Below are 24,907 nucleotides of genomic sequence, written 5' to 3'. Positions count from 1 at the left end.
TTTATATCACAAAATTCTTTAGGCGCGCAACCGTATGTTATTTACTTTTAGACTCCTTTTATACAATCTGGTTTATCTCATATAGCAACAGGAAATCACTGCAGCTTTCATCACAATTTAGCTTGACTAAGCCACAATGATCATCACTGTTATTCATACTCGATAACATAGATCAAATATGAATAAGCGGCATGGAAATTACATACAATGTGATCTTAATCATGTCTATTTTCAACTAGTCCAAACTTTATTCTTTATAGAGATCAATCCAAAATGCAATACAAACATTGCAAACAAAATGAACTCAAAATAAAATGATAATCATCAACTTTATTTCTGCAGAAAATCCAAATAACAAAATGTTTGTAAACTGTAAGATATAGAACATGAGTAAGACTCTCACTAAACTAAGGTACTGTCAGGAATTATACCCATATGAGCAGTGTGCTTGTGAAAAAACTTTAGTGTCATACCTTTAGTAAGTGGATCAGTTAGCATGGAATGAATTCCTATATGTTCTATACAAATATGTAGTTTCTAAATTCTTTATTCAATAACCAAATACTTTATGTCAGCAAAAAATAAAATACTTTTACTTAGTTGAATTCTTAACAAGACTGCTAAGATATTGTCTCAATAAACACTTGATGGCTACTTAATATTGGCGACAACAAGCAAGTCAGTTACAATAATTTAGCAATCATAAATTCTAGTATAATGTCTCATAGCAAAATATTAACTCCACCAACATGGTCAAATGTGAATCCTTATGTGAAGTGATTGCTATTAAGACATTCTGAAATAATCGAAGTCATAATACCCAATGATCTCTAAACTTCTAGACTTTTGATATGAAAACATGTAGTTCTTTGTTCTCTTCAATTAATGCATAATGCACTTTACTACTTTCTAGTGTTGCATACCAAGGTTACTCATAGATCACCTTAGGACTCCCACAAAAATAATTTCAAACTCTAAATTTTATACATGCAGATTTGGAATTCATATATGAGTAATTTAAACCACAGTAGTAACAACAACAACAATTAAAGAAGAGAACAATAAGCATGTAATGCACAAATAATCTTTATGATAAATTTCAAGACCCAAACAAGATACCTAACGCACCATTAATTCTCAATCTTTGGATTGAAAAAGACTAATTGCAAGTGGTACTCTCAACGCATTGATCAAACATTGGTGATAAGTCCTGTGAAACAAAGATTGTCTTTGGACACTCCATTGCTCATATGGAAATCTTATATGATGATTATTCCGGTCAAATAATGATTGTCTTTGAACATTTCATTATTCACATGGAAAATCACACTATTTATAATCACCACATGTTTACCATTGCAAGCATGTAATTATTTTGTCAAATTGTGTCTTTCTTTGGGCCGAGCACACTTCACATGAATAATTCCATGCAACATCCATGTAAATTCAATCAAAATAACTTTCGCAACAGAGGTTACTTTGGCAACATGTTGTTTCAATCAATTTAGTCAAAAAATACAAGACAAATTAATATAACAAATGGGAGGTCTTAAAATTATAAAAAATTTCTTAAAATTACACAATTTAACCAAAAGAATCCTTTGAAGATACTGGAGAAAAGGTTTCTTGATAGTCAATGCCTTCCTTCTGAGTAAAGTCTTTAGCAACTAGACGAGCCTTATATCTCTCGATATTATCCTTTGAATCCTTCTTGGTTTTAAATATCCATTTACAACCAATAGGTTTTACACCTTCAGGCAACTCGACTAGATCCCAAACTTCATTGTCATTCATAGACTTCATCTCATCCTTCATGGTGTCAATCCAATTTTGAGAGTTAGAACTGTGCATAGCTTGACAAAAGTTAATTGGATTATCCTCTGTTAAACCAACACCATCCTCATGTTATTGGAGAAATATAATATAATCATTTGAGATTGCACTCCTCCTCTCTCTAATGGACCTCCTTAATGGAATTTCTTGAGGTTCTTGAGGTTGCTCTAAAGGTATTTGAGGGAGAACCTCATTGTTGTCTTGTTCTGGAACAATGTCAATAGTTTGAACATTGTCTTCTATTACTGGAGTTGTGTCTTGAACAATAATAGGTATGAGGACTTGATCACTGTAAATAACAGGTTCTTCCTCAAAGTCAACATTCCTTATGTTATCTTCCTTCCCAAACTCAACTTCCTCAAGAAATCTCGCATTTCCCGTCTCGAAAAAGGATCTTAAGGTTGGATTGCAAAATTTATAGCCCCAAGAGCGTTCAGCATAGCCAACAAAATAGCAGCTAATTGTTCTTGAGTCCAACTTTCTTTCATATGGCCTATAAGGCCATGCCTCAGCTGGACAACCCCAAATGTGCAAATGGTTAATGCTTGGCCTTTTACCAGTCCAAAGTTCATAAGGGGTTTTATTGACTGCTTTACTTGGCACCCTATTAAGGATGTAAACTGCGGTGTTTAAGGCTTCTCCCCAAAGTGACTCTGGCAAAGAGGAATGACTAATCATACTTCTCACCATATCCTTAAGAGTTTGGTTTCTTTGTTCTGCTACACCATTCATGCTGGGTTTGCCCGACATAGTGTATTGCGGAACAATTCCACACTCTTTGAGGAAAAGTGTAAAAGGTCCTGGACGTTGTTCTCCTGATCCATCATATCTGCCATAGTACTCACCACCACGGTCAAATTCGACAGCCTTAATTTTCTTTCCAAGTTGAAGTTCAACCTCAGCCTTGAAAGTCTTAAAAATTTCTAGGGATTGGGATTTCTCATGTATCAAATATAGGTAACCGTATCTAGAGTAGTCATCTATGAACGTAATGAAATATTGTTGTCCATTCCAAGAAGTTGTAGGAAAAGGACCACAAATGCCTGTATGCACTAGTTCTAAGACGTCTTTAGCTCTTATGGCACCTAATTTCCTTATGTTTGTTCATTTTCCCTTTATTCATTCAATACAGACCTCAAAGTCTGATAAATCCAAAGGGTCAAGAATTTCATCCAACACAAGTCTCTGAATTCTTTGTTTAGAGATATGGCCTAAACTCTTATGCCATAAGGTGGCTAAATTCTCATTCAATTTTTGTTTTGTACCATGTGAACTTATTTGCAGTATTTCATTATAGGAACTAACAACATCAAGCATGTAAAGATTATCAATTAAAGAACCAGAACCAACCATATTAGAATTTTGGTAGAGACTAACTCTATTACTTCCAAATGAACAAGAAAATCCAAATTTGTCCAAACTAGAAATAGAAATCAAATTCCGTCTAAAAGTCGGTACAACAAAAGTCTCAAATAAATCCAAATAAAATCCAGTTTTTAACTGTAATCTAAAAGTTCCAATAGCTTCCACTGCAACCTTCTTGCCATCACCCACAAAGATGAATCTTTCATCATCACTTGGTAGTCGGCTCCACAGGAAACCCTGCATAGTCATTCTTATGTGAGTAGTAGCATCAAAATCTACCCACCAAGTATCTTTAGGTACAAAAGCCAAATTAACTTTTGAACAAACTAGAGTAAGAAATTTACCTTTCTTCACACGCCATGCGGCATACTTGGGACACTCTTTCTTCATGTGTCCCGACTTCTTGCAGAAGTAACAGGTAAATTCCTCATCCTTATTTTGTTTCTTTTGCTAAGAAGTCCCTTCCACAGCACCCTTAGTCTTCTTCTTTTTCTTATTTTGAAAGGTCGAAGTCAAGTGAGCACTTTCAGTCCTATCTCTCTGCAGCCTCTCCTCCTCTTGCACACAGTGAGATATAAGCTCATTGAGGGACCATCTATCCTTCTTAGTGTTATAGCTCACTTTGAATTGCCCAAAGTGTGTAGGAAGCGAGATCAAAACCAAGTGCACGAGCAGGTCTTCACCAAGCTCTAACTTAAGTGACTTGAGTTTTGATGCGAGATTGGACATCTCCATAATGTACTCCCCTATGTTCCTTTTGCCTTTATACTTCATGGAGATGAGTTTAGCCAAAAGGTTACTCGTCTCTGCCTTTTCATTTTTGGCAAAGTATTGCTCAATTTCCTCAAGGAATTTCTTTGCACTTTAACCCTAAAAAATAGAGCCCCGAAACGCCTTTGGAATAAAGCGCTTCATGATCATAAGGCACATTCGGTTGGACCAATCCCACTTCTCAATTTTTACCTCATTAGAGGTTTCCGGAGTGGAAATGGGTCGTTCCGTCCTCAATGCCAAGTCCAAATCCATACATCCAAGAACAATTTCTACAACTTCTTTCCAGACCTTAAAATTTGTCCCATTCAGCATTGGGATAGAATTCACTTGGGCAGCATTTGCAGCACTGGTAATATTAACTAAAGAGAGAACAAAAAATAATAACATGTTCACAAATAATCAAGCAAGTCATACAAAGTATATATATAACAAGACATGCAAATATTTCCCATAACAGATCTATCACAAGATACCTAGCACAACATTAATTCTAGTCTTTGGACAGAGAAATTAATTTGTAATTGGTACTCTCAATGCAATGATCAAATATTGACAATTAGTTCTGACAAATAATAGTCTTTCTTTGGACCGACTATTATTCTTATAAAAAAAACTTAATAATTGTCACATATTTATCATCGCATATATGTTATTATTTGGCCAAATTGTGTCTTCCTTTGGACTGAGCACAATTCGCATAAATAATTTCATACTAACATCCATGCAATTTAATTAAATCAATTTACATAATAGAAGTTACTTTGACAACATAATGGTTCAACCAATTTAATTAAAATTACTGGACATGAAATTAAATGGAAAGAATCCATAATGGTTAAATTTGCACCCAATTGTGATAACAATAAGTGTTTGAAAAAACAACATCATGATAAACTAATTACGCACCCGAAACAAACATACCACAATACCATTACAAATTTATACTAACCACATGAATAACATAAATTATTTGCCTATCACTAATTCATTAAGAAAAAACAGTTGGCAAATAAACAATAAATTATTCATATAAGAATTGCCTTATTACTGATTCATATAAACAAAAAAATATATATTTATGAAATTGTGCCACGGACTAAATGCCAACACCAGATACGTAGAACCTTTATCCAAAATAGAATAATATGCCAGCAAATGCGACACAAACAAAAAAAATTGTACAACCTCGTAAATCAAATGCAGAGGCCTTTTATTAATTCTAAAGAGAAAAAAAACTTTATGGCCATAACACATAAATTTAGGGGTTTTACAATTTTATTGATCAAAATAGTTTCTCCCCAAAATAAAATTAGGGTTCATATAACTAAAAGGATCCAGATACAATACATATCAAACAGAACTTTAAATCTCAATAATCTAACAGTAATGGTGGCTCTGATACCACTTGTTGGAAATTTTCAATAAATCTTATAAAATACCAAATGAGCACCAAAACACATTACGTCAGATTATCAAGAGGTTTTAAGGAATACTTGGATCCATAGAAAGCTTGATCAACACGCAGTGGAATCTGACAGTGATCACGAACAATTGGTTTAATAACCTTCCTCAATCAAATCACCTTCTTCCTTATGGGACCTTCCTCAACCAAATTACCTGGATCCATATCAATTTCCTGGCAGTCTAATGGGCTCACTTAAATAGATCACTTTATATTAAACTCATTTAAATGTAAATAACTAATATAAATATTATAATATACCCATATTAATTAATTAGGAATTATAAAATTCGTAACAAACTTTGTGCCACTAGTTAATAGTCATAATGTTACTAAAATGTTCAATAGTGGTTAATTTTATCATGTAAATGGCTAATATTTAGCACATATCATAAATACACATAATTATATTTATTTACATTTAACCATTTATAAAATAAAATAGGCTATGACAAAACTAGCTTAAAATCTAATTGGTAGTGGATAGCTGAAAGTTTTTAAATTAACTTATTAAATCAAAAATATTTAATAAACTATTCATTTGATGTTTTTATATAACAATTTTATGGATAAAATATAGTTAAGGTTTTATAATTTTAATTTTTTAATTAATTTTAAACTCTTGCAAAAGAAATTTATTATAAGTAAGTTATATATTTTATTAGAATTTTAGTTTCAATTATTACTTTTGTTTCATATTATGTATTCTACTATTAATCTTACATTATAACTTAAAATGTATTTAATCAACTTAAAAAAATTATAAAAAACACACACACTTAAATAGACGTTATACTTTTATTATTTTAAGTAGCATAATAGTTACAATAAATTGTCTAATATAAAATTATTTAAAAAATAAAATAAAATAAAATAAATCTAACATTTATTATTGTCGATTTGGAGTATAATGTTGAAATAATAAATTAAAAATTAAAAACTTATAAATAGAAGAATGATTAAAATAAAGTGCATTATAAAAATTTAAAATATAATAAAAAATAAATCAAAATAAACTTAGCATCTATTATTATCAATACTAGTTTTTATCCGTGTGATGCACGGAATAAACAATTTGTTTGTGTAATTGTAGGATAATTTTGCAGTAATTAATATAATTTCATAAGGTTAAAAAATTCAAGTTTTATTAATTATTTTTACATATAATAAATATAAAAATGGAAAAATAATTCAAACTTATAATTCCAACTAATAAGTAAAATAATAGAAAAGTAATATAACATGTGTTACTGTTAATAAAGCAACAATTATAGCTACAAAGCATTATAAATGTATTTAAATTGTTGAAATAGAAATATAATTCTTCTATTATTCTTCATATGTCTGAAAGACCTGGTGAAAGACAATAAACATAAAAACAATTCAGTAACATATTATTTTATATGCAAGATTATTAGATAAAGTAAATTTGAATTTTAACAAAATAAAACCTTAATAATATAGTTTTGAAAAAAATAAAAGTAGTCAAAAGTTAAAAATAAAAAAACAAAAATTAAAGATTAGATAATTTAAAAATAATCAAATATTTAAAACTTACCAATGAAGAACACTTTGGTTGATAAGAGTTCAATTTCTTTTCAAGATTATAAGAAATACTAACATTTTCTTTTTCCATTTTGATCATCTTCATAAGCAAGCTCATTCTCATATGGATTAAATCGTGTATAGCTAAAGGATAATAATTTCATTTTTACTTAGAATCAATCATTTTCATTTCAAATTTATTTTTAACTAAAAATGCAATCAAACCTCGTGATTTGATATTAGCTTATAAAACTTGACCACCTCCAACATATACCACCCAAAAATATTTTCATAGCACTTGAATCATTAGATAAATGGACATAAAAAATATTATCGTTTGGGTCAGCAAGTTTTGGAGTGTCATCAACCAACTATTCTCTCTAAAAGAATAAAAATCAATATTACTAAGTTTCACACCATCCTGCAAATATAACATACATAGTATCATGCACAAAACTGTTTTGAGAAAAATTAAATTGTCTATTGTAAACAAAATTAAAACTTCATGGTAAATACAAATAAACTATGAAAAATAAAAATAAAAATAAAAACACAACATACAGTGATTAAGGATGATGAAGTACAAAAATAGTTGAGAATAAGTAAATCATGTTGTACAATCTTATATAATTAAGCAAAGAAACCCATCTTATTTAAATAAGGAAAATAATAGTAATTCAACGAAATTAAATTAAATTATGGTCAAAAATTTTATCAATTATGAAAACATGGTTAATAAAAATTAAAAGATTAGATTTCCTTAACTATTATTTAATCATTGATTGTTTAAAATTTTAGTGGTCTAGTAATTTGCGTTACATTAAAATGACATATGGATTTAATGCAATTTCAAAAAATACTAACGTATGATTATAAATAAATTTATTAAAATTTCACCAACCCTTATATCAATGTTTTTTTTTTTTGGTAAAGTAAGCCTTATATCAGTTATGTCACATAACATGTTAATGGAATTTCAAGAAATATTGTTTAAAATAGTATAGAGTTTGAAGCAAAAGATAACATAGTAAAAATTGAATTTTTATCACTAAGGTTTAAGTGATTTAAATGTAAAATGAAAGATTGTATTTTATTATATGAAACTTATTTGAATAAATGCATTCAAAGTCGTTTTTGTTTTAACTTTCAAAATAACTTATTTATTATAGTTGGTGACAATCTTCACTATAAATAGAGAAGAAAATTAGTGGAGAAACAACACAAGAGAGTGTGTGGAAAGAGAGATTCTGAAACAAAGTCACTTTGTTGAGGAAAAAAAAATGTTTTTGTGTGAGAGTGTTATAATTTCTTATAACCATTAAGTGAAGTACTTGAATTTGTAGAATAATATATTATTTGAGGTGTGTTATAATCTTGTAATCATTTTTGTAATAGTGAAATACTTCTTTTTGGGACGATTCAATGCATGAACGTAGACAAAAGTTGTCAAACCACGTTAAAATTTTGTGTTTGTTATTACTTTTTCATGTTAAAGTCAAAATTATAACTCGGAGCACATAAAGGTTTCAGATGTCATTATTTGACAGAAAAATAAATTTTATGATTTGATATAGTATTATTCAAGAACTTTTATTATTTTGAGCCCGGGTTTTTTCTAGTCTAAGTATATCTTATTTTTATCACAAATTATAGGAGAAAGAAATAAAATATTTGTGAATTAAAAAACTTATTAAAAGAAATTAATACTCATTGGAGAGAAAATCAATTGAGTTGTTTAAGATTGATGTGACATAAATTGAGTTCTTTTATCAATATCATTGGAAATGCTCTAAATAGTTTTATACTCTCATCCAATTATAAATATTTGTTGATATAACTTTTAAAATAATTAACATAAAATTCAATAATTTTACCATACATGAGTTATGATTGGATGACAATACACAATATTTTATCTTGTCAGTGTATTATTCTTTTTCTTTTAAAATATTGGGATTTGATTATTAGTTGTGGTTTTTGCTGAATAATTATTAGTCATTGTATTACTAATTAATTACCTTTTTTTTTACAAAATTTTGGTTTTGAATTTAATTAAAGGAAAACTATTTATATGATTTAATGTTTTAAAAATATTAAATCAATTATGTTGTATTGATTGTGATTTCCGAAAAATATTTAATATAAGGAACTATATTTTTAAAAAGGAAATATTAAAAAGAAACTGTATTTCCGAAAAATAATTCACGCAACTTACTCACTGAATTAAATTCATTTACCAAATTATTGGTTTTGCTTGTCGTTAAATAATTATTATTTTACAATATTTACATATATTGTAACAATTTAACATTTACATTTGACTTGGACTTATATTTAAATATACTTTAAATTCAATATATTTTGAGCTTAAAAAAAAAACTAATTATACATCTCATATATATATATATATATATATATATATATATAAATGTAACTTTTATCAATTTAACTATTGTGTTATATCTATATACTGTAACAATTAACTGTTATATCTCGGTTGATACAAAATCGTCTTAAAAAGAAATATAATTTTACGAAAATCTTCTTAAAAATTAAGATTCTAGATAGTTTTGCAAAACAATTTTTATATATAGTAAAATTATATTTATATATTACTAACATTATTTGTGTCAAATTTTGTTAAAATTTAAATATATATGAAAGAAATACCGGTATAATTTGATATCTAATTGATTGATATGTTAGGAGAGAAATCCAAGAATACTTGAAAGAAAATTAATAATTAATTTAATTATTAATTATTTGATAAGCTTACAAACAAAAGGAGTAGGAAAGAAACTGAGTAAGAAACTGCGGAACAGTATTCTTACAAAGAAAAGGAGTAAGAAAGAAACTCAGTGTATATATATATATATTAGAAGCTTATACTTTTGATTTTATTATGCAACAAAATGTTTACTCTCTTATATATTTAAATAGTACGAAACAAAGATCCGTATTTTAAATTATACCAAAGCGATTTAGATGTCAGATTTTTTTTATATTTTACAATCATTAACGAATTAATTAAAATAAGGATTTCAATATAAACACTTTAACTTTATATAAACTAATGTGAATCTTATTAAATCAATGATTACTGGAAGTTAATAATAATTATTAGAAGTTAAAATGAAAAATATTATAAACAACTCTTTACTAACAAAGAATAGTTTTATAACAAAGTTTCTTAGGATTAAGAATAACTTAACAAAATATCCAACTTAATTATTAAACAAAAACATGTCAAAATATGTTGGTAGGATCATCCAAGTCCAATTGTGTTATATATCTTTCTTCAAAACATTTGAAACACACGATTGAGTCAATTGGTCAGTGAGGATGACCTCTCCATCTCCCTTTCCCCAATGAACATAAAAAAAAATAAAAATCTGATATTCATCATCCACAACAAAGATAGAGCTTGTTTTTTGATAATTCATAATTTGCTTAAGATACTTGAAGCCAAATTCTACAGACGTCAAATAAGGAAATATAAATTTAAATTATTTTGGAGAGAGAGAAGAGAGATTCAGTTGCTCCAAGAAAAAAAACCTTACCATTTGTGTTTAGGGAATTCAGCATATTCCTTCCACAACACAAAATAATTTAAAATTAGAATAAACATGAAAAATATTACAATATGGTATGATTACAGTAAATAATAATAATAACAATAATAATAAACTATATAAAAATCATTTACAGATTCAGAAAACACGTATAAGTAAAACAATATAATCACGATGGGTTAGATGATTTGATTCAATACTTATAGTGATAATAAGAAGGTAAGCAAAAATCATATCATATGCATTTAAAAAGGAAATAAAAATTTCAAATCTCTTAATTGGTGTTACGTTTTAAATCTATTTCATTGCCTTTAAACATTTTTAATTTCCTATATACGTTTTATTCCAATTAATTGCAATTGAATAATTATCCGTTTAAATGTCCTCAGGTTTTTCATTCTCATGCAACACACATTTCATTCATTTTTTTACCAATCAATTGCAAAAATATTTTTCCAAAACTATACCAACCTATCTTTTTTATATTTCAAAAATCTTCATTCTTATCCCTCTCCTTTTATATGTATAAAGATCTTAACATATAATGCTAAAATAATAAAATAACTAGTCTAATCGTTAAATTAAACAAGGGAATAAGGAAATTTAATGAATAGTGGATAAGAAGAAATAAATATTTTAAGGATAAAAATAAAATATAAAAACTAAAAATTTATTTAATTAAAGTAGCATTTTAAACCAACAAGTAGTTAGTCGGAGTGATATTTGACTCGATCCTCTTAAACAAGATATCAGGTTTATGGTTGGAAGAGAGAATCTTAAAGGTGACTAATAGAAATCACTAAAAAATTACTTATCAAACAATCATGGCGGAGATTTTACGCAAAATAATAAATATTACAATTTCATATTTAAGTATTTGAAATATATATTATATAAAAATAGACATGCAATTTTATTAAAAATGATATATTTGTTACAATGAATAAAATAGCTTTAATAAATCTAAAAAAATCACATTTTTTATTTAATTTAATTTTATTTATTCATCTATCATTAAATTTAATTTGAAAAAAAAAATACTATATAACATAAATATTTATATATAAGATAGGCATTACAATGAAACATATTAGAGACAACACTCATGCAAAAGGCATGTGATAGGTTTAGGTTTAAATTTTTAAATCCATCACCATTCCATTGAGTTTGATTTAATTTGAATAACTAGTTGAGGAATCCATCATATATTTTTTTATAATTTTAATTTATTTATTTTTAAAATATTAATTTTAAATTTTAAATTTATAATTTTATTTTGTCTCTCAAAGAAAATGCTTTAATTCCGTTGCTATAGTTATCATTGATAAAATATCATTAATATTGAAACTTACATATAATTTTGTTCTTTATTAGTATGAAATCATTTAATTTTATTTTCTTTATAATTTGAATTTTTGTTTGTGTTTCTTATTTTATTAAAAAAAATAAATATTAAATCTATTATCCTTGTCCATTACATGTTGATGTCTTATTAAGCTAAAAAATTATTTAATATGAATTTATGAAGATAATACATAAAAAAACCTACATGATAATATTTTTTAACCACATTTCACATCTTAATTAGTTTGAACCAAGAGAAACATGAAATAAAAAATAATTACAATTTAATGATTTAAATAAAAACATAATATAGAAGAAATAATTACATGATCATATAATTTTTAAAAATTTTTGGGTCCCATTTAACTATAGGCTCTGTCGCGCACCTTCGGATATGACTTATTAGGACAAAAATTAGACGTTAACTAAAATGATATAGTCATATAGTTAACCACATTTTTTAGTAGGCGCTTAATGTATAAAATTCAGAAGTAAATTAATCACTATTCGAAGTTAATTAAAACTGGGTTCATAAAAAAAAAACAAAACCACTGGGTTAAATTTCAAGCGAATAAATTTCGTGTTTGTAACAAATGAGATGTTTGAAGATGAGAGAGGAGGGGTAAATTTGGGAAAGAAAAAAAACAAGGGAGAAAAGAAAAATAAAAAATTAAGAAGAATAATAAAATATTAAGAAGAATAATCTAAACCATTAACTTAAGAAAAAATTAATCTAAGGGTAAAAAAACTCACTACTAGAAAATACGTTTTTTACATCGGTTATTTATGACTTTCAACATCGGTTATTAACCGATGTTGAAAGTATTATCGTTAACATCGATTTCTTAAAATCGATGTTAAAGTAAAATTGAAAACATCAATTATTTAAATAACCGATGTAATATAATAAGAATTACAGGAAAAAAAGGTATCAATGTGCATAACAACGTTGACACTTAACATCAGTTTTAGTTTAAAACCGATATTAAATGTCAATGTTAACATCGATTTTATATAAAACCGATATTAACTGATACGTTAACATCAATTTTGTACAAAAATCGATGTTAACTTCCAAACGTTAACATCAGTTTTACTCAAAAATCGATGTTAACTTATACGTTAACATCGGTTTTTATAGAAAACGATGTTAAGATTCTTGAAAGTTAATATCGGTTTTTAACAAAAAACTGATGTTAACATATTCGTTAACATCAGTTTTTGTTATAGAAAACTGATGTTAACGTTGTTGGAAGTTAACAAAAACTAATGAATAATTTTGGCCCTTACTCCTTTAGTTAATGCTCTTGCTGTCAACTTTTGACTAGGCTACCTGGTTTACTAGTTTAAGTCAGCTACTCATCACACCCCACACCATACATATCCTTACCCCTTTCATTTTTAGCTATAAATGTGCATCAAGCAAAGGTTAGGCTTGGACACATGCATTAAAACCCTATCAAGTAAAGAGGGTTACAGAAATAAAAAAGAAAGCCGACAACACATCATATTGGTGTCTTATATTCAGGAACATGGTCCTGGAAATTGGAGGGCAGTTCCTGCCAAAACAGGTTAATTAATTAGCCCTACACTCAATTTGATGATTATTTTGCATAATATTGGTTCTTGTTCTTTGTTGTGTTTATTAGATCATTATTTAAAAAAGTTTTTGATTGAAAAATTGGCCATTTTGGGTTTCATTGTTTTATCTTTGGATCTGAATTGATTTTTCCATTTTGGGGTTATTTTCAGGGTTGTCAAGATGCATCAAGAGTTGCAGACTTAGATCGACTAATTACCTGAGGCCAGGAATCAAACAGGGCAACTTCACAGAACAAGAGGAGAAGATGATAATCCATCTTCAAGATCTTTTAGGAAACAGGTACGAATCAATCTTCCAAGCACCTACTTAGTTTGAGTTTTGAAGATTTATTTATTTTTAACTATTTTGAGTATTTGGATTTGGGAAGTTCTATGTTTTGGATCCACATGCTTAACTTAACTGGATCACATTGGCTATGTTAAAGATGGGCTGCAATAGCGTCATACCTTCCACAAAGAAAGCTTGGATTTATCATTTTGTTTCTAATTTAGACAACGTGCTCATTGCTTCATATGCCTAGCTTTTTGTGTTTTCGTCCTTTTTTGGTTATGTAATGGTTCAATATATTTTTTTGGCATGTTGTATGCAGAGAAGGTGGAAGAACACATTAAAGCTACAATTTTTATCTCAAAAACTCCGTGAGTACAGGTTCGTAAACACAAAAACTTAAATTTTTTTTGGGTGTTCTGCCTTTATTTTGTTTTCTGACTTCTCGCAATACAAAAGTTTAAATTTTTTTGTGTTCCTGAGCTTTCTTCAACGTGCTCATTGCTTCATATGCCCAGCTTTTTGTGCTTTCGTCCTTTTTTGGTGGTGTAATGGTTCAATATATTTTTTGGCATGTTGTACGCAGAGAAGGTGGAAGAACACATTAAAGCTGTCATTTTTATCTCAAAAACTCCATGACTACAGGTTCATAAACACAAAAGCTTAAATTTTTTTGGGTGTTCTGCCTTTATTTTATTTTCTGACTTCTTGCAATACAAAAGTTTAAATTTTTTTGTGTTACTAAACCTTCTCCAACGTGCACATTGCTTCCTATGCCCAGCTTTTTGTGTTTTCGTCCTTTTTTGGTGGTGTAATGGTTCAATATATTTTTTGGCATGTTGTATGCAGAGAAGGTGGAAGAACACATTAAAGTTGCGATTTTTATCTCAAAAACTTCATGAGTACAGGTTCGTAAACACAAAAACTTAAATTTTTTTGGGTGTTTTGCTTTTATTTTGTTTTCTACATGAGTACAAGTTCGTAACGACAGTGTTGAAGGTGTTGAAGAATAAATGTGTCATTTTTTTCCTTTTTTTTCCTAATATCCTTTTTTTAAAAAATTTATCTTCTGCCATTTTTGCTACAAGAGTTGTTGCTGATTTCTTTTTGTTTCTCTTTTATTCTTTTTCATTTTTTTTAAAATGATCTTCTGTCATTTTTGCTACAAGAGTTGTTGTTGATTTTTTTGCAACAATATGATTCACAGAGTGGTGTTGAAGAATAAAGGTTGTATTTTTATCTATTTTTTTTTTTCCTTTTTTTGTCTATTTTTTGTGGTATGATTTTGTGGTTTGATTTTTGGGACAGGGTAACGACAGTGCTGAAGGTGTTGAAGAATAAAGGTGTATTTTTTCCCTTTTTTTCCTAATTTCCTTTTTTTAAAAAATTATCTTCTACCATTTTTGCTACAAGAGTTATGATTTTGTGGTTTGATTTTTGGGATAGGCTAACGACAGTGTTGAAGGTGTTGAAGAATAAAAATGTCATTTTTTTTCTTTTTTCCTGATTTCCTTTTTTAAAAAATTATCTTCTTCCATTTTTTATACAAGAGTTGTTACTGATTTCTTTTTGTTTCTCTTCTATTCTTTTTCGTTTTTTTTTAAAAAATGATCTTCTACCATTTTTGCTACATGAGTTGTTGCTGATTTTTTGCAATAATATGATTTACAGGGCGGTGTTGATGAATAAAGGTTTCATTTTTATCTATTTTTTGCCCGTTTCTTTTTGTCTAATTTTTTTGTGGTATGATTTTGTGTTGTTTGATTTTTGGGACAGGCTAACGACGGTGCTGAATGTGTTGAAGAATAAATGTGTCATTTTTATATTTCCCTCCCTTTTTTTTATTAAATTATCTTGCTGCAAGAGTTGTTGCTGATTTATTTTTGCTACTAAAGTGACAACGATGATGCTAAAAACATTTTCAAGGCAGAGTTGCTATATTTTTATGGTATCTGATTTTTGTGGTATTTTGTTAAATCATTGTCATCAAAGTTGATACTTTCCCTTCTGAATGCTAATATCTATTATATATTTCCTTTGTTTTGTCCAGATGCTGTGAGCAATTTGCAGAACTGTAGTTATGGGGTAAGGATGTATGGGTAACGCTACCCAGTGCTTTTTTTTGTTTTATTATTATTATTATTATTATTATTATTATTATTATTATTATTATTATTATAATCTAAATTTGTATTTTGATTTGATACTCTCTAGCAAAAAACGTTTGAATGCCATAAATAAAATATATGGACCTGGTAGTAGATACCATAAAAATGTCTTCTTGAAGTCATTTTTATTGTACCCATGTGATCAAAGACATTTTCACGAAGTTGATATATTTTTATGGTACCCAGTTCTTTTTATTTTGTTATCAATTCATAAACAAAATTGAGTATTTCATACATTTTAGCTGCATGTTATCCTAAGAACTTCTTTATGTGCAGAGTGTCTTGGCTGAGATCCTAGACTTTGTAATGGGGAAAAGTTTGATCCAAGATATGATGAGTTATGCATCATTTTACACTCCCATAACTGCAACAGAAGGTGTTGTATGTTATTTTTATTATGTAAAGGACAAATATATTATTTTGATTGGACCACTTGATATTTGATGTAAAATACACAGCCACTGCATTTTCAATGGGAGCTTATGGATCAGAAAGCACAGGATGACTAATGGCCTGAAATGCTTACATGACGCTCATTTTATGTGTTCACCTACTACACCATTATGATATATGCAATATGTTATGCAGAACTGAATATTTTTATTTATGTGTTGTATAGTTTGGTTTCTTAACTCGATTTATGAATGAGAGACACATACACCGTAGAGTATTTTGTTTATCACATTTTGTTTTTTTTTTCTATTTTAATTTATAGTTATTTTTGGATCGCATGAGATGTAAATATTTTAATTTTTAACCCAAGAGTTTATTATAATATTGACACTGTAAGATAATGTTACATATTCTCACATAATATTTCGGATTTTGAGGAATAGTTTTAAGTTTTACAAAACATCTATGTTTTAACTAAATATAAATTATACTTTTTTGTTTTTTATGGGTAATATTATTTATTCAATAAATTTGATTACTTATCCCGGGAAAAAAAAGTAGGTAAAAAAATATGCTAAGTATAAATTGTCTACTGATCAAATACGAAAGCCGATGATATTGAAAAAAAATTGTAAATTAAAGCTTAGAATTAGTTAAGGTTTCATTGTGTTGCATTCACTTTTAAGCTCAAAACATGAAATGATTTTGCTTAGTTTTGAGATGCATCAAAAAGTTATGTGAACCATCCTTGATTTTGAACTAAATAGTTTAAAAGGTAATGAATAGTCCTCAGATTACCTTATTACCAACGAGGACAATAATAATGAAAAAAAAACACTTGAGCTTATTTTACCAGTGGATGCCAGAAGCTCAATGAAGTAAAGGAGAGAGAAAGATTAACGTAAGAGTGTATTACAGTTAGAATATCAAAGTAAACTTCAAACAGGTAGAAAAAAGAGCCGAAAACCTATTAATCATTTGACGAAAATGATACATTGTTATTATATAAACAATTACTTCATACTATATAACACATTTTTTTACCTTATTTTTTTCCCGGGAGAAATAATCAAATTTATTGAATAAATAATATTACCCATAAAAAATAAAAAAATTTATAATTTCCCTTATGGTCTTATTTGAATACATTGGTTACAATTTTAAAGATTTTTCCTCCACATTTTATGTTTATTGTGTCTATAAAATTGAAACTCAGATCATACAAGATTTTAAAATTTTTAATTTGAATTTGAATTATAATATTATTAAAGTTAATATATAATACTTTAACTGTTATTATTAATTTATTTATTCAATTATTAAAATGTAATAAATTAATATTTACTTAATTTATTCAATGTTGGTGCTAATAGTAATAGTTAACATATTATTTTGATTTAATTTTTTAAAATTATTTTAATTGTTATTGGATCAAATCATCGTAACATACAATTATTCAGCATCTTAAAAATAATGAGTTTCATTACATTGATTAGCATATAATGATTGATTACCATATATAACAATTCATTAAATATTAATATACACGTAATTAATTGTTGAATCATCGTATCATACTTTTGTCATCATTATATTTGATTTATTATATAATTAAATTCAATATAATAAAATGTTCCTATGAATAAAAAAAATCAATTGTATTTATTATTTATTATTTAAAATCAATCAAAATTAAAACATGTGGTTACCACATGTCGTCTTCCTATTTTAAAATTATTTTGATTAATTATGAAATTATCTAGAGTCAATCATATTCTTTGAAACAATCAAAATTGAATCACTATATAATTTGAATCAATCAAATTCATATTTTAAAGTATATTTTACACAACTAGAAATCAAACAAAAAATCAGACAAATTTATAGAAATCGTTAACAGATACTTAACAATCAATTTAAAATATCCTGTTAGGATGTGAGAATAATCATAATTTTCAAATTAATTAACATATTCTGTTAGTATAGGAAAATACTCATAATTTAGACGTTGAATTATTCTTGATTAGTTGGTGCTTAACAATCAATTTTAAATGTTGCACTATCAATTTAAACATTACAAAATTAAAATTAGTTGAAATCGATCAAAATTGAATCGCTATATATTTTGAATCAATCATATTCTTTGAATTAACTAATTACAATTGAATTAATTACATGATTAACATGAGGTTACCACATATCATCTTCCCATTTGAATTAATTTTATATATGCTAAATTAATTGAATCACTATTTGGAGAGTCATTGGAGGTTGTTATTTTTTTCCCCTTACATATATACACGTTAACCACAATGATTCAATTTTAATACATGATACAATTATATTGCATTGCTGTTATTCTTTTTTCCCCATGTATACACACTGACCCCAATGATTTAATTTTAATACATAATAAAATAATATTCCATTATATCGGGTTATTAACACTTTGTACTCTCAAAATATACATATTTTTAATATTAGTTATGAAACACGATTTGGATTAGTGATTTGAGAAAACCTTTTGCTGAAGTTATTGGCATGTTGAGTTTTGAAATTTTAAAGGTATATTTTATAGGACTAGCAATGAAACAAAACGTTAGAAATACAAAATAGGTCTTTCTATCAATAGGTACTTAACAATTAATTTTAAATATTCTTTTTGGATATGGAAATAATCATCATTTGCAAATTAATAATCATCTTTTAAAGATAAATGATTTTGAATTTTATGTTGTGTTTGTAATATTTACATTAATCCTAATATTTTAGGATACTTCATAATAATTTTAAAGAATAAGAAACAACTCTTTTTAAAATAAATTAGAAAGGTACAAAAAAAATGAGACGGGTTGACAGGGTAAAGTGTTGTATTGGTTGGCCCAAGAAAAGGAAAAGATAACATGCCAAGATTTAATACATCAATATGAATATTTGTTCAAGTGTATGAGAGAGTATTAGAAAGATGATTTATAAATAATAAAAAAACATTTAAGGAATCTCAATGTTTTCTTCAAGCAGCAAGAATTGCTTTCTTTGATTTATGGTAGAGGGGATTCAATAAAAAAGGAGACAAAAAAACATAGCCAACACTTTAAATGCACGGGCTAACAACCAACACTTATATTTATCTCATATCTTTTTTTGGCATCTTGGTGTTTCATGCCTTAGTGTTTTCACGTTTCATGATTTAGTGAGGTTTATATTATCCAAACATGTAATTGTTTGATTCACATATTTTAATTGTTCATCCTTTCTTTTATTCCTAACAATATCAAACAATGTATAATATTAACACGTTACCTTAAAATCAAACTTTATTACTTACATGTAGCTCAACATTAACTATTCCAACTTTCTAATACTCAAATTGGAGTACCAGACCTTTTTTCTTTTTTTATTAAAAAAAAACTTTGCCTTCTTTATGCAGAGCTTTGGTTTTTTTTTTTTTTCACGGGAATTTTTTTCCTTATAGACAAGACCCTGACTGCCTGTTCAAGGTCATTGCAACACATGGCAGACCTTTTTTCTATTTTTACAAAAAAAACTTTGTCTTCTCTATGCAGAGCTTTGGTTTTTTTTTTTTCACGGGAATTTTTTCCCCACAGAAAGGAGGTCCCTGCTGTGCCAATTTTTTTAGTTTATTAATTTATTAATTTGTTGATTTCTTTATTTTGCTTAGTGGCCACATGCCACCTCACATGCTGAAGTTTTTTTCCCCTTACCACCAATCCACACGTGTCGCTTTCTAATTGCTAGATTTCACCTCACCATTTCATTCCCCTTAATTCCAGAGCTTTCTTCTCTCTCCTCCATTTCTTTTGCGTCCGTCAAGATTCTCTTCCTCAACTTCTCCTCTTTTCTTCTCTGTCAATATTTAGTTCCCCCTTCTTCCTCTTCCTCAACTTCTCCTCTTTTCTTCTCCACTTTTGTTTCTCCTCCTTTATTCTTTTGCGTCCGTCCATATTTTGTTTCCCATCAACATTCTATTTTTTTCCTTTTTTTTTGTCTAATTTTTTGTGACTTGATTTTTGGGATAGTCTAACGACGGTGCTGAAGGTTACGACGCTTTGCCAATGCAAGGATTGAGACAGGCTATTGAAGAATAAAGGTATTGAAGAATAAAAATTCCATTTTTATCTATTTTTTCCCCTTGTTTTGTCTAATTTTTTGGGGTATGATTTTTTTTGTCTAATAAAAAAACATTTAAGGAATCTAAATGTTTACTTCAAGCACCAATAATTGTTTTCTTTAATTTATGGTGGACAGAATTTAATAAAAAAGGAGACAGAAAAAATGCAGTCAACACTTTCTGATTTTGGACATATACAATCCAAAGGCTCTTTTATGTGTCATCTTCTCATATTTTTATTAATGTTGTTAGCTAAATTTTGGGTGTCAAACAATTTTTTGGTTTTTATTTTTATTTTTGACTAAACAGTTTATGATTTGCTTTGATTAATTATAAACTTCGTTCACTTATATTGAGTACCAGCCTGTGTATCGGCATGGTGCATCGATAATTGTGCCATAATTAATGCACAACAGGTAGAAATGACTAGAATGAAAATATTGGTGTGGTGCTAACAGTGCCACAATTAATGCACGAAGAAACGACGAAAAATGAAGAAAAATGGAAATAGGAAGGGAAGGGGAGAAGCTTTTTGCAGTGCGAGAAATGAAGAGAAATAAAAAAATAGTACAAATTGTATGACCATTCTTTTCGGTGTTGATACAGTTTCTTCCAGCAACGGCTTCCAAATTTGTATATGGTTCCAAAAAATATATTACGCTTCATTGGGCCTAGGAAAACACACCCAATGGCAGGTCACCATCCACGATGGTGTGCCATCAATTGCTGACCCATGGTTCCGGTATCTTGATAAAAAAAAATTGATGGCCGGAGATGAAGTTGTCTTCTACTTCTGGTTTTATGATCATGCATGGGAGTTTTTGATCAGAAAAGAAATTGAATGGGAGGAGGAGGACATCCACCTTGAAGATTGACTTCTTTTCATCTGCATGGAATCGTGATAACAAATTTACTGAAATTAAACTTGGATTGAAGCAACATTAACTACCTCCTCATATATTCATATACATTTGATTTTAAATTTATCAGTTTCGTGATTTAAAATTTGTTCTTAATAAACATCTAAGTCTTTTGTTCACATAATATGTATACCACTAACAGTAAAGTTCCAGCCCGTGCATCAGCCCGGGATGGAGATAGGAAGGGAAGGGGAGAAGCTTTTTGCAATGCGAGAGAAATGAAAGGAAATAAAAAAATTGTTCAAATTGTATGACTATTCTTTTCGGTGTTGATACAGTTTCTTCCAGCAGTGGCTTCCAAATTTGTATATGGTTCCAAAAAATATATTACACTTCAGCGGGGCCTAGGAAAACGCACCCAATGGCAGGTCACCATCCACGATGGTGTGTCATCTATTGCTAACCCATGGTTCCAATACCTTCATGAAAAAAAAATTGATGGCCGGAGATGAGGTTGTCTTCTACTTCCGGTTTGATGACCATGCATGGGAGCTTTTGATCAGGAAAGATATCAAATGGGACGAGGATGACATCCACCTTGATGATTGACTTCTCTTCAATGAACAAATTTATTTTGTATTTTTAAACAAACAAACTTAAATACCTTATGGTATTGAACAATCTTTTCTTTTGTTATCATGCAACAACGTTAGTATTTTTATCCCTCTCACAATATCATTTTTAAACCCGCACTGCTTGCCACGTTATTTGCATGGAATCATGATAACAACGTTTGAAATGCGTATCCAACAATATATTAACTACCTCCTTACATAATTTACTATTTATTCTTAATAAGCATCTGATATATTCTCGATCTGTTGTAATTACAATCACCAATTACTCAATCCTTTAAAAAAACTATCTACACAATATTTATACCACTTAAAGTAAGATGTCAGCCCGAGGCGTCCGCACGGGCTTCAAACTAGTTTTGTTATAAAAAAACAACTCCAAAGAGACAGGAAATATAAGGTTAATTAGACACAAGAAATATAACTTGACTATTAAGGAAGAAGAGATTGAGAAAAAATAAATATTATAAGTGATACAATGATTAAAATAAATATTGTAACAAAATAAATGTAAAATATAATAACAAAAAAAATTAAAACATTATATGAGATAATCAAAATATTGTAAAGAGAACTTATTAAAGCATTATATCGGAAGTAAAAATAATAATTAAAAATAGCATTATTTGGAGAAAAAAATGTTAGAGAGCACGTTGTAAAAGAAAATGAGGGGCTCTACATGTTGGAAAAAAAAGAGACCATAAATATATGAATGAGAAACAAAGAAAAACAATAAAACTTTGATTTATTTAAAAAAAAAAAATATAAAAAATTAGAAGTTAACGTTTTAAAAAACTATTACTTCATGCAATGTTTCAAAAAAAAAAATACTAAAAATTATTAAAAAATTTATTCACCAAAAAACCAAATTAGTTTTTCAACTAATAAAATAAATTAAAAATAAACCAAAATACCTAATCGAACGTTAGCTAACGTTAGAAAACAATTCCAATTCCAATTCCAATTCCAATATTGTAACCATTAACGTGCATAAACTATGACTTAACTAATATCCTTCTTTGTTTTATTTTTTAAAAATACTTAAATTTATATTCCCAATACGTTTATACCTTAAACTCAAAAAGTAGCAATCGTACTGTTTTCTGATCTGAGGTACGGCTACTAAATGGTTTGATCTTCCTCTAATATTTTTAGCTCATTGTTCTTTCTATTGTTTTTTTTTTTTTTTTAATTTTACCTGATCATGGGGACTAAGTTCTTGAGTTTGGCATGACAGGAGTTTGTATTTTGGCAGTGGTGAAAGAAGATTGTTAATTTCATTGGAGGGAGCTCTAGGATTAAAGGGTAGTTCTTTGGCATTATTTAGGCTCATCTAACAAAAAGTAAGATCTAAAATAAAAATTAAGATAATTTTATTATTATTTTGAAATAGTAATATGGGAAGCTTTTTAGTCAACATGTTTTTACTATTAAAATATTGTTAGTGAACCTTAAACTCAAGTTTTAATTATTTTATCTTTGAATTGATCAAGACATCATTTCTGGATATTAAGGAGATCTTTGGTATATAAGAGAATATTTTTAATTTCTCATGAATCTAAAGTTGATCATTTTTTTATGCTTGGTATATTTTTTTAAATAACATTTTTAATAAAATAGTTTTTTTAGAATGTTTTTACTTATGTTTTCACAAAATTGTTCTAACAGAAGAGGTGAGAATTTAACTTTTTCTAGTTGAGATTTATTTTTACTATGATATATAACGTTTTTTATTAAATTATTTAATGTAATAGATTCTTAATTACAGTTTTTGAGAAAGTTCTATCAGACTAAATGCAAAAATATTTGATTTCTAAAAAGAAAATATAAATGTTCTAAAGAATATTTATAACCAACTAAATAGATTTTAATAATTTTCGTGAACCATGATTTTAGAACATGAAACAATAATAAAAAAAAGAAAAAGACATTTTACATCAATTTCCTAAAAGAAAATGATATAATATGGGAGGCAATTATGACAATTTTTAAATATTGGGATGGACATTTTAAATCTAAATCAGTTACTAAAAAATGGATCTATATATAGAAGATTTTCTAATTGATTCATTGTGCTATAGGATACAAAGAATAATTGCATTGAAGTCACTACCCGACTCCTTTATTAAGTAAAACAATTCCTGGTTGATGAAGTCACTGACATGTTCTCCAACAAACCCAATTGGCTTCTTATAGATAGATGTGTCTTATAAAAGTATGTACACTCCTTCAAATACATTTTTACTAATTTGTTAAAATTAATTAAAAATTATTAAATAAAAAAGACAACTAATAAGATTATATTTAATAAAACTAGTTAAAAAATTAAAAATTATTTGGAGATTGAAAAGTTAAGTAATAGTTAAAAGTATAAATCGTTAACTTGTTAAATCATAAATGTTTGATAAAATTATTTGTTGAAATAAATTAAAAAATATATGATAGAAATTGACATATTTATATAATATTTTATATAAATTTGAATTTTATTTTATGAAGCAAAATATATATATTTGAGGTATTATAATTTTAGTTTTCTAATTAATTTTAAAATCTTGTATTATAATTTTATTTTTTTAATTAATTTTAAAATCTTGTAATTTTTATTTATAGATAAATTATTTTTATCACCATAGTTAAAATAAATTGTCTAATATAAAATTATTCAAAAAATAATTAAAAATAAAATAAATCTAAAATTTATCATTGTCAATTTTGTCAAGTATAATGTTGAAATGATAAATTAAATATTATAAATTGTACAATGGCTAAAATAAATAATAAAACCCTATTTTTTAAAAAAAGTGTAATAAGGAATGCAATAAATATTTCAGGGATAAAAAAGGAATAAAATATAAAAATTATAAGTTAGAAGTTAACGTTTTAAGAAAAATGTTATTATAAGTAGTATTTAAAAAAATGTTAGAAATTATTTAAATTTTTTTTTATCAAAT

The 24,907-nt window shown here is 27.4% G+C and overlaps 1 protein-coding gene across 1 annotated transcript; it reads left to right on the top strand.

Moving 5' to 3' along the window:
• Positions 1-4,186: 4,186 nt before the first annotated feature.
• LOC102667467 (transcription factor MYB80) lies at positions 4,187-20,435 on the top strand. The gene is made up of 7 exons (XM_041005464.1): positions 4,187-4,321; positions 13,424-13,466; positions 13,648-13,777; positions 15,074-15,108; positions 15,816-15,850; positions 16,210-16,314; positions 20,367-20,435. The coding sequence occupies exons 1-7, from the start codon at positions 4,187-4,189 to the stop codon at positions 20,433-20,435; spliced, it is 552 nt and encodes a 183-aa protein (XP_040861398.1).
• The last annotated feature ends 4,472 nt before the right edge of the window (positions 20,436-24,907 follow it).

Source organism: Glycine max, chromosome 9, assembly GCF_000004515.6.
Source record: "Glycine max cultivar Williams 82 chromosome 9, Glycine_max_v4.0, whole genome shotgun sequence".
NCBI lineage: Eukaryota > Viridiplantae > Streptophyta > Magnoliopsida > Fabales > Fabaceae > Glycine > Glycine max.
Note: the sequence above shows the minus strand (reverse complement) of the source record. Positions and strands in the feature narration are given on the sequence as shown.